This window comes from Stegostoma tigrinum, chromosome 10, assembly GCF_030684315.1.
Source record: "Stegostoma tigrinum isolate sSteTig4 chromosome 10, sSteTig4.hap1, whole genome shotgun sequence".
NCBI lineage: Eukaryota > Metazoa > Chordata > Chondrichthyes > Orectolobiformes > Stegostomatidae > Stegostoma > Stegostoma tigrinum.
In genome coordinates, this window is record NC_081363.1 from 39,731,387 (window position 1) to 39,743,691 (window position 12,305).

The following is a 12,305-nucleotide window of genomic DNA, read 5'->3' on the forward strand; positions in this document are numbered from 1 at the left end:
GCTTTTATCCACATTAATAAACAATTGCTGATACCTGTGTTAAATTTCATACATTAAGTAGGGATTCTCAGATATACACATCATTCTTGAAAACAAATATTATCCATTACTGACTGCACAAAAAGGCTATTGTTGATGACAACACTAGCTTTCAGCACTTTTCCCACTCCAAGTAGGCGGGAAGCCCCCCACCACCTCACCTCACCCAATGTTTTGGTAAATATGCAGGAAAATCATAAAAAGATGGTAAAGAGCAGATTAGTTCTCAACATCCACATTTTTGTGTGCTTCAATATTTGTAACAGAAACATAAATTTCATCACATATATGGTCACATCTGCATTGAAAGTGCTAAGGTTATTGTATTGCCCACATGTCCATCACTTTTATAGATGCATCACCACGACAAGCAGAGAAAAAGCAAGAAGAAGAATCTCTGTCCCTGTTTTGGGGCTACATAACTCCTCTTCAAATGAATGTGCATAGGCATGTGCATTTCCTCCAACATTTAAGTTCTATAACTCAGCTATATGGTAGGCTGGGGGAATCGATGCACTTCATTCCTAGGACTAACATTGTTGTCAAGCTACTTCAACAAATGCATGGGATAGGGAACAAATACTTTTCATGTTTGCACAATTATCTTGTGTTGTCGGAGTAATACAGTTCTAAAGTAGCTCATGTCACTGAGCAATGAAATATGGCAGAAGTTGTTGGATATTTATAAATAATATCCTGCTTTTGCCCATCCTTGTATATTTATTGGAATCATATGCCTCGCTGTAAGCACCCTATGATCTGTATGTCCTTATTTCCTATGATCTGCCTGTACTGCTCACAAAACAAAGCTTTTCACTGTACTTGGATACATGTGAGTGCAATAAATCAAATCAAATCGACTTTTGACCTACTAGTTCAAATTTTCAATTGATCTTTTTCAGTGCCTCAACCTTTTTAATTTTTGAAAGTTTGTTAATTTGTCATAGCTTGCCATCTTTGCAGCTGAATTGATATGGGACTGAGATGTTCCATTGTTCAGTTAGATTCTTTCCCGTTGGTAATTTTATGTGGAGCTATTACAAGCTGAAAAAGTTAACATTTTAACATTAATATAACATGTCCAGTAAATTTTAACAATTACATGAAATTATTGAATCTGTGTAGTTCAATCACAAAATCACACTCAAAAGTCAAGGTTTTTAAGTGAAAGAGCTTCTGTCCTTTTTGAATTTACAGGTGATAATTTCAAACTGGATGAAAAATTCTTTGGAGGAAGAGAAGACAAAAATGCTTGAGTTTGAAACACAAGACCCAGAATTAAAGATCGGTTGTTACCATTCTAATATGGCCTTTGATATCACTCAGGTAAGCACCTGAATGTTTCATATTTCAACATATGCAAACAGAAGAAGGCCATTCAGCCGCTCCTGCCTTGTCCAAACATTCATTGCAACTGGATCCGACAGTAACCTAATGCCATCCATGTTATTGCTTTAAAATGTATATTTTTTTTAATAGAGCAATTTTTAACTCATTCATGGGAAGTGTCCTTCCCTGGAATTCATTCTTTAATTGGTGTTCAGAAAGTGGTGGTGGACTGTCTTCTTGAACTACTGTTGGCAAAGACCTGAACGGAGGAAAATTCAAGGAAGTTCCCTCAGCACTAATGAAGGAATGTTAATACAGATCTAAGTCCAGTTGGTTTGTAGTTTAGAGGGGAACCTACAGATAGTGGTGTTCCCATGCATCTGCAGCCCTTGGCCTGGGTAATTGGATTTTATTTGGAAGACACTGTCAAAGGACCCTTGCGTACAAACTTGTGAGCCAGGAGCAGGAAAAGGCCATTCACCTCATCGGGCCTGTTCTGACATTCAATAAAGTCATGGTTGATCTGATCATAACCTCAAATCCACGTTCCTACATACCCGTATAATAACTTTTTAAGCCTTTGCTTGACAAGCATCTATCCACCTCTGCCTTTAAAAATACTGAAAAAATCTTCTTTGCCATCCTTTTCAGGAAGAGAGTACCAAAGACTTGGGACCTTCCGAGAAAATAAATCACCCAATGTGTTTTAAATGGACATCCCCTGATTTTTAAATGGTGATTCCTAGTTTCAGATTCTTTCAGAAGAAGAAACGTCATTTCTACATCTTCCACCACCTTATGTTCACAAAAGACTCTCAACCACCCTGCGGGGACTCCTCCTCCTGCCTGCAACCTTACCTCTCCTCTTAGACACCCTTTCGCAGTCTCGTATCCACCTTGAACCTCTTTATTGCTACCTACCGACGTGGCATCTAACCCCTCTTTCTCCACCCTCCTCACCTAGTCCAATCTCACCCTGTCTGAGCATGCAGCTCTCTACTCTGTCTGCACCAATCCCCATTTCACTATCAAACCTGCTGATGAAGTCTGGAGGAAAAATTTCTACATCACAGAGGCCAAACGCCAACTCTGCAACACCACATCATACCTTCTCCATGACCCCACTGTGGCCTATCAAGCCAACATCACCCACATTGTCCATTACCTTATCGCCTCCGGTGATCTCCCCTCCACCGTGTCCAACATTATAGACCCCCAGACTCGCACTGATTGGTTCTGCCTACTCCCCAAGATCCACAAGCCCAACTACCCCAGCTGACCCACAATTTCTGCATGCTCCTGCCCCACCATTCTCATCTCTTCCAACTTCAACTCGATTCTCTTCCCCCTTGGTCCAGGCACCTACAACCCAGATACAAATAATGCTCTCCACCTCTTCGGAAACCTCCAGTTACTCAGCCCTCAGCTACGCCTGCCTCTTTGCCGGTTATGTCAAACAGTCCCCTCTTCAGTACGTACACCGGTACTGTTCCCCAACTCTTCCACCATTAAATCAATGAGTGCATCGGCACTACATCCTACATACAGACTGAACTGGAGTTGTTCATCAATTCCACTAACAACTTCCACCCTGCCCTCAAATTCACTTGGTCTATCTCAGACACCTCCCTCCCCTTTCTTGATTTCTCTGTTTCCACTTCTGGTGACAGTTTACGGACCAACGTTTACTGTAAACCCATAGGATCCTATAACTACCTGGACTACACCCGCCCGCACACCACCTCCCTCCCCTCCATCCAGGATCTGAAACATCCTTTCCGGTGAGATAGATTTTCACCTGCATCTCCCCCAACCCAGTCTACTGCCTCCAGTGCTCCCGATGTGGTCTTCTGTATATCGGTGAGATCAAACATAGGCTAGGTGACCATCTCGCCAAGCATCTTCACCCGGCCTGAAACTGCCAGCCTCCCTAGTGGTGTCCACCCATCACCACCATTCCACACCACCCCTCCCCCTCCTCCGAACGCCCTACTCTTCCGCAGCTTGCCCTACCCCCACATCAAGTCCTGAAGATGGGTAATACCCAAAACCTCTCCAGATGCTGCCTGGCTTGCTGTGTTTTTCTTGCCTCTTGGGTAACCAAAAGTGTGCAAAGTAATCAATGTGCTGTTTAACTGAAACATAGCTGCTCTACCTTGGTATTAAATTCTCTTTGCCTGATATGATAGCATTCTATTACCTTTCTTAATTATTTCATGTACTTGAATATTTGCCTTTTCAGATTTTACACCTGAGGAGATTAGATGCCTGTGCATCTGAGTTCTCAAATCACTCATCTCTTGGATAATATGCATTTTTTTGTACTTCCTGCCAAAATGGACAATTTATCATTTTGCCATTGAATATCCATCTTGCTCATCTTTATTTGCTCAACCTATAAATATATTTTTGTAACTTCCTTGAGACTTGCTTCACAAGTTATCTTCCTACCTTTTATTGTGTCATCAGCAAACTTAGCAGCTGTTCAATCATCTAAGCAACTGATATAAATTGTAAACAGTTGAGGTCCCAGCATTGTTTTGATTTTATTTGTTGTCCCATGTATTTTGGTACAAAATACAGTGAAAAATATTAGATAGAGTCACCACTCTCCGGTGTCATGTTAAAACACAGAAAATAAACCAAAACAAAGGCAGACAAAATGAAGAAATTAGAATAAGTGTTCAACTTTACAGTCCTTCTTGTTAAGTACTCTAGCATGGGCTATGGGCATGGTGGCCAGGTATGAGTTCACTTCGTCACACTGCCTATGTTGGAACGAAACTCTTCGGTGCCATGTTGCACCCACTGACACCTTCGCCACTGAGTCCTTGACGGACCTCACCAATGTCGATACCACCAATGCTGCCAGGTACCGCATTGGCCGAAACTCTACCCTACTGTCACCTTGGGTCTGCTTCAGGTTTACCTTGTCAAGGCAGCTGCTGCTAATTCCACTGGATCTTGTATTAGGACAAAATTCAACTCCATGAATGTGCACAGGTGCAGATGCCACCAGGAACCCAAACTCACGTCCATTGCGGCAGCCAGGAATTGGTGCTAGAACCCCCTCAATGAGCAGCAGCTACCAGGGACCCAAACTTGCCTCCACCATTGCTGCAGGTCTGTGCTGATGGGCCTACTTGAGTCCACACTCCTCTGTCCACTCACCAGTGATTGTGTCACTGTGGCAGAGGTCTTCAACACACAATAAGTTTAAAAAAAGAAAAGAGAGGAGAGGGAGGTAAAAAAATGAAAAGAAATGCAGTTGGAGCTGATGAGCCGCAGGCTCAGGTAGCACTCTACTTGTTACGTCTTGCCAACCCTAAAGAAAGATCCGTTTACACCTACTGTCTACTTTGTATCTTGGATAGTTATTGCAGTGGAATTTGTTACTGCCTTTAGTAACAATGTGTAACATTATATTTAAAAGAAAGAACCGCAGATGCTGGAAAGCTATAACACAAATTGCTGGAAAATCTCAATACGTCTGGCAGCATTTGTGGAGAGAAAGCAGAGTTAAGGTTTCGGTTCCACTGACCCTTCAGAATTGGACCCAACTTTCTGTGATAAGGGGAACTGCAGATGCTGGAGAATCCAAGATAACAAAGTGTAAAGCTGGATGAACACAGCAGGCCAAGCAGCATCTCAGGAGCACAAAAGCTGACGTTTCGGGCCTAGATCCTTCATCAGAGAGGGGGATGGGGTGAGGGTTCTGGAATAAATAGGGAGAGAGGGGGAGGCGGACTGAAGATGGAGAGAAAAGAAGATAGGTGGAGAGGAGAGTATAGGTGGGGAGGTAGGGAGGGGATAGGTCAGCCCAGGGAAGACGGACAAGTCAAGGAGGTGGGATGAGGTAGTAGATAGGAAATGGAGGTGCGACTTGAGGTGGGAGGAAGGGATGGGCGAGAGGAAGAACAGGTTAGGGACGCGGAGACAGACTGGGCTGGTTTTGGGATGCAGTGGGGGGAGGGGACGAACTGGTCTGGTTTTGGGATGCAGTGGGGGAAGGGGAGATTTTGAAGCTGGTGAAGTCCACATTGATACCATTGGGCTGCAGGGTTCCCAAGCGGAATATGAGTTGCTGTTCCTGCAACCTTCGGGTGGCATCATTGTGGCACTGCAGGAGGCCCATGATGGACATGTCATCTAAAGAATGGGAGGGGGAGTTAAAATGGTTCGCGACTGGGAGGTGCCGTTGTTTATTGCAAACTGAGCGGAGGTGTTCTGCAAAGCGGTTCCCAAACCTCCGTTGGCTTCCCCAATGTAGAAGAAGCCACACGGGGTACAATGGATACAGTATACCACATTGGCAGATATGCAGATGAACATCTGCTTAATGTGGATGGTCATCTTGGGGCCTGGGATGGAGGTGAGGGAGGAGGTGTGGGGGCAAGCGTAGCACTTCCTGCAGTTGCAGGGGAATGTGCCGGGTGTGGTGGGGTTGGAGGGGAGTGTGGAGAGAGTGGTCTGTCCGGAAGGCAGACAAGGGTGGGGATCGAAAAATGTCTTGGGTGGTGGGGTCGGATTGTAGATGGCGGAAGTGTTGGAGGATGATGCTTTGTATCCGGAGGTTGGTGGGGTGGTATGTGAGAATGGGGCAGTTGTGGCTGGGGCGGGGTGTGAGGGATGTGTTGCGGGAGACACGGTCAAGGCCGTTCTTGACCTCTGTGGGGGGGAAAGTTGCGGTCCTGGAAGAATGTGGACATCTGGGATGTGCGGGAGTAGAGTGCCTCATCCTGGGAGCAGATGCGGCAGAGGAATTGGGAATAGGGGATGGAATTTTTGCAGGAGGTTGGGTGGGATGAGGTGTATTGTCGGTAGCAGGCGTAGCTTGGGCCCATGCGGGTACCCATGGCCACCCCCTTTGTCTGTAGGAAGTGGGTGGAATCGAAAGAGAGGTTGTTGAGGGTGAGGACAAGTTCAGCTAGGCGGATGAGGGTGTCGGTGGAGGGGGATTGGTCGGGCCTGCGGGACAGGAAGAAGTGGAGGGCCTTGAGGCCATCTGCATGAGGAATACAGGTGTATAGGGATTGGACGTCCATGGTGAAAATGAGGTGTTGGGGGCCAGGGAATTGGAAGTTCTGGAGGAGGTAGAGGGCGTGTGTGGTGTCACGGACGTAGGTAGGGAGTTCCTGGACCAAAGGGGAGAAAATGGAGTCCAGATAGGTGGAGATGAATTTGGTGGGGCAGGAACAGGCTGAGACAATGGGTCGACCAGGGCAGGCAGGTTTGTGGATTTTGGGAAGGAGATAGAAACGGGCTGTGCGGGATTGGGGAACAATAAGGTTGGGGGCTGTGGGTGGGAGGTCCCCTGAGGTGATGAGGTCATGGATGGTGTTGGAGATGATGGTTTGGTGCTTGGGGGTGGGGGCATGATCAAGGGGGCGGTAGGAGGAGGTGTCGGAGAGTTGCCGTTTGGCCTCGGTGATGTAGAGGTCAGTGCGCCATACTACCACTGCGCCTCCCTTATCTGCGGGTTTGATGTGAGGTTGGGGTTGGAGCGGAGGGCCGCCCATTCTGCAGTGGAGAGGTTGGAGTGGGTGAGAGGGGTGGAGAGGTTGAGGCGGTTAATGTCTCGACGGCGGTTGGAGATGAAGACGTCGAGGGAGGGTCTTCCGGAGAGACCACTCTCTCCATGACTCCCTTGTCCACTCCACACTCCCCTTCAACCCCACCACACCCGGCACCTTCCCCTGCAACCGCAGGAAGTGCTACACTTGCTCCCCCACCTCCTCCCTCACCCCCATCCCAGGCCCCAAGATGACCCTCCACATTTAAGCAGATGTTCACCTGCACATCTGCCATTGTGGTATACTGTATCCATTGTACCCGGTGTGGCCTCCTCTACATTGGGGAAACCAAGCGGAGGCTTGGGGACCGCTTTGCAGAACACCTCTGCTCGGTTCGCAATAAACAACTGCACCTCCCAGTCGCAAACCATTTTAACCCCCCTCCCATTGCTCAGACGACATGTCCATCATGGGCATCCTGCAGTGCCACAATGATGCCACCTGAAGGTTGCAAGAACAGCAACTCATATTCCGCTTGGGAACCCTGCAGCCCGATGGTATCAATGTGGATTTCACCAGCTTCAAAATCTCCCCTTGCCCCACTGCATCCCAAAACCAGACCAGTTCTTCCCCTCCCCCCACTGCATCACAAAACTAGCCCAGCTCGTCCCCTCCCCCCACTGCATCCCAAAACCAACCCAGCCTGTCTCCACTTCCCTAACCTGTTCTTCCTCTCACCCATCCCTTCCTCCCACCTCAAGCCGCACCTCCATTTCCTACCTACTACCTTCTCCCGCCTCCTTGACCTGTCCGTCTTCCCTGGACTGACCTATCCCCTCCCTACCTCCCCACCTATACTCTCCTCTCCACCTATCTTCTTTTCTCTCCATTTTCGGTCCACCTCCCCCTCTCTCCCTATTTATTCCAGAACCCTCACCCCATCCCCCTCTCTGATGAAGGGTCTAGGCCCGAAATGTCAGCTTTTGTGCTCCTGAGATGCTGCTTGGCCTGCTGTGTTCATCCAGCTTCACACTTTAATATCTTGGACCCAACTTTCTGTTGGGTTTTTCCAGCAATTAATGCCATTATATTTTCTCTAAATTGTAATAAGTTATCAGTTATTTTTAAATAAACCTTGCTGCATTATATTAACAACAGTTGCTAATAAAATCCTCTGAGGTAATTTCACAGCATTCAAAACAAGCTACTTGTTTTGTGAAAAGTGTTACAGAAAATACCAGGACTTTCTATGGCTGCAGCAACATCGCCCTCTAGTTATGACCACTAACATTCCATGAACCTTTTCGATTTATTCTTTGTACCTGACTTTTACATTTTAATGTACAACGTATAAATATCCACAAATTTCTTTAGGCCTCCAAATGTTCGTAGCTATTTGCCATTTACTTGATATTGGAGCTATCTTTTTTGGCTGCACACAGATAAGGCCACACTTTCTCGCATTAAAACCTTCTGGCGCTGTTTTGTCCACTTATTTAATCTATCAGTTTATCTTTATAATTACTGGATCCTGCTTATACTGTTTACTGTGCCATCAATTTTTGTATCTTTTGATATTCTTAAATATTTGCTGTCTATTGAGTTATCTCCGTTACAAATATAGTGAGTAGCTGAGGCCTCCACACAGATGTTTTATGGCACATCACTCATTACTTCTTACCAACTTCTTTTAAGTTTTTTTCATTGTCTAGCCCAGCATTTATTGCTCATCCTTAATTGCCCTTGAGAAGGGGATGAGTTGATCTGCCTTCTTGAGCACATGTCCTGTGAGCATAGGCACTTTCACAATGCTTTCAGGGAGGAAGTCTGGAGTTTTGACCAAGTGCAAGTGAACAAAACATGATAAAGGTCCAAATCGGGATGGTATGCTTTTTGGAAGGGAACTTGCAGTTGGTGGTATTCCGTGCATCTGCTGTCCACTTCTTTTTAGGTGTTAGTGGTCATAGATGTGAATGGTGTTGGTGAAGAGACCAGGGTGAATTTCTTAATTGCATCTCGTATGTGGTATACACTATATGAAGATGGTGATCATGATGCCAGCCAAACAGGCTGCTTTATTCAGGATAGTATTGAACATTGTTGGAGCTGCACCCATCCAGGCAAGCAGTCAATATTCCGTCACACTTGTGATTTGTTCTTTGTAAATAGTGGACAGGTACCAGGCAAATGAGTGGCGAGAGAATTTCTGTGGAAAGTAAAACCTCTGATCTGCTATTGTAGCTGCAGTATTTATATGGCTAGTCTAGTTTGGTTTCTGGAATGTAATAAAGGCAGAATATTGATAAAGCCAAATTCAGATGTGATAATGCCTTTGAACATAAAGGGTGAATATTACATTTTTTTTCCAACCTGAGATGGTCATTGTCTGATGTTTGTGTGGGGCGAATGTTCCTTGTCAGTTATCAGCCCAAGCCTGGATGTTGCCCAAATTTTGCTGCATTTGGAGGAGGACTGTTCCTGCATCCGATAGGTCAAACATGGTGCGGAATATTATGCAATCATCAGTGAACAATTATACACTTGACCTTGCTGATGGAGGGAACATTATTAATGAAGCAACTGAGGACAATTGGGCCCAGGGCACTATCCTGGGGAGCTCCTATAGTGATGTCCTGAGACTGAGATGATCGATCAACAGCAACAACATCTTCCTTTCTGCTGGATATAATTCAAACTAACAGAGTTCCCTCAAAATTTTCATTTACTCTAGTTTAACTAGGGCTTCTTGATGATCCACTTGGCCATTTACTACCTTCATGTCAACAGCAGCCACTCTCATCTAGCCTTTAGAGTTCAGCTCTGTTGTCCATGTTTGGACCAAGCCAGTAATGAAGTCAGAAGCAGAATGGCTCTGATAAAATTCAAACTCAGCATTAGTGCACCCTTTATTGCTGAGCAAGTACCACTTGAGTAGACTGAGGTAATAAGTGACTTGATTGCATTTATCCTCCTTTAATTGGGTAAGGTATAACTCGGCAATTTTCCACATTGCTGAGTTGATGCTGGTGTTGAAGTAGTACTGGAACAGCCTGGTTAAAGGTGCAACTAGTTCTGAAGCACAAATCTTTGTTTCAGTACTATTTCTAGAATGTTGTCAGGGCCCATAGCCTTTTGCAGTATTCAGTGCTTTCATCCATTTCTTGCTGTCATGGGGAGAGAATTGATTGGGTATATACCCATTTTTTCCTACTTGCTATCTTCTCTCACCCAACCAAGACAATATTTCATTCCCAGTTGTGAATGTGGAGTATTTAGCCTATAAGTCCATATGAACAAATGGTTCTGTCACACCTGAGGTTGGAAGTGCACCAATTTCTGTCTAGTCCCATTCCACTTATGATCATAACAAATTTTAAATTTAACCAGAATGGTGATATGGCCAATTATGTAGGTTTTAGACTGTAGTTTAGAATTTGAAACAATTCAGCTTAGTTTCCTCAATCAATAAACATGGAAGATTATTGACAAAAAAACTTAAACTACACTCAGTTATATATGCCTCATGTTTTAACATCCCAAACATAATGTGGACAAATATGGGTAACGCACAAACGATGATCAAACACTCCATAGAGCGCATCAAACAGCATGTGTGATGAAGATAGATCCTGCAGATTTCTGCGCAATCCCTCCAGACGTTGGTAACACCATGGACCTTATTAAAACTTCAAAATGAATGTGTTTTGTTGACCTGTTAAAATCTCTTAAAGACTGTTATGTCATCGATTGCTCTACCAACAGCTCGTGTTCTGGTCGTTCACCTTCCTTCTCTGGGACGACACTCTATTCGATTCTTAGAAACTACAGCACTTATGGGCACAATTCCAGCTCTTTTGAGTGAGCTTCTCGAGGCCAGCGCTACCCTTAGACTTGTTTCCAAATATTTGTCAGCTTTCAACCCTAACCCCCTCCTACCGATTTGTTACGAGCCCTTCGCAGCTCCAAGTTTTTCCATGCAGTTCAGTTGCTTTTGGCAGCATAGCTAATAGCAGCCCTTCCTTACATAGAGTTTGCATCTTGCTCTCACACATGCCCCCACATTCCCGCCCCCACATTCCCACCCCCACCTTTCCTGTCACACCCTTGCAACAATATTGTTTTAGTGTTAGTATTCCTATTGTCATGGGACAAAAGCCAAATTGAGTTGGAGATGGCTAATGTCAAAAACCCTTTATTACAGTCATGCAGATAAAAGACTCAGTTTCCTATTACTCTTGCCATCTGTCTGTCTTGCACATACTCTGGATGGAACCTATCAGCTTTTCCAGACAAATAGGCTAGTGGAAAAAGGATACAGAAGTGAAAGATTAGGTGAATAGCTTGGGTTTATGAATTACAATAACTTTTATCTCCAACAAATCTATTAACCTTTCTAATTCTCCACACCATCTTAAAGAAAAGGATGGAAAGTCACCTAGAAGGAACTATATAATAAGTAATCATTGGATTATTTACAGAAAGGGGAAGGACTTGTCTGATCAACTTTTATTCATTCCTTCTTAATTAAAATAGAAAGTAATAAACTATGGAGCAGGTAGATAATTCTGCAGCTATGAATAATTAAACCATGAAACCATTGTCATCTATTAGAAAAGCCATCTGGCTCTCTAATGTCCTTCAGAGAAGGAACTCTGCCATCCTCACCTGGTCTGGCCTACATGTGACTTCAGACCCACAGCAATGTCGTTGATTCTCAACTGCTGTCTGAAATGGCATAGCAAAACACTCAATTGTACCAATTGCTATGAAGTCTTATCAACTAAATTATGATGTTGTTGATGAGACTTCATAGCAGTTGGTGTAATTGAACGATTTGCTATGCCATCTCAGAAAGCAGTTGTGAATCAGTCACGTTGTTGTGGGTCTGGAGTCACATGGATGGGCAACATAGCATTGACATACGCATTGGAAAAGACAATGTCTGAAATAGCCCTGTTGACTCTGAAAAGTCCTCCTTGCTAACATATGGAGGCTAGTGGCAAAATTGGGAGAGCTGTGTCAGACTAGTGAAGCAACAGCCTGACATTGTTTGGAAGATATGATTCCTTAAATATGACTAGGTCTCTGCATGTGTCCTGTCCCACTAGCAGGACAATCCCACCAGAGGTTGTCGCCTTGGGAGTCTGCCCATGACGTTTAAAAATGGGCAAGGAAACCTTCTGGTTACAATGTACCATCCTCCCATAGTTGATGAAACAGTACTTTTCCATGTTGATCAACAGTTGGAGGAAATATCAGAGTGGCAATGATCCAAAATGTATTCTGGGTGGAGAATTTCAATGTCCACTCCCAAGAGTGGCTCAGCAGCAGCTGTACTGATTGAGCTAGTTTGGTCCTAAACAGTGTAGCTGCTAGACTGGGTCTGTTGCAAGTGGTGAGGGAGCCAGCAAGGGGAATAACTTG

At 44.8% G+C, this 12,305-nt stretch overlaps 1 protein-coding gene across 5 annotated transcripts in view; it reads left to right on the top strand.

Annotated features, from left to right (window-relative positions):
- LOC125455708 (exocyst complex component 3-like) overlaps positions 1 to 12,305 on the top strand; it is a 60,105-nt gene that overhangs the window by 22,167 nt on the left and 25,633 nt on the right. For all 5 annotated transcript variants that reach the window (XM_048538046.2, XM_048538048.2, XM_048538049.2 and 2 more), the window contains one exon: positions 1,237 to 1,365. In XM_048538046.2, coding sequence (XP_048394003.2) covers positions 1,237 to 1,365 — 129 coding nt within the window. The remainder of the gene's footprint in view (positions 1 to 1,236; positions 1,366 to 12,305) is intronic.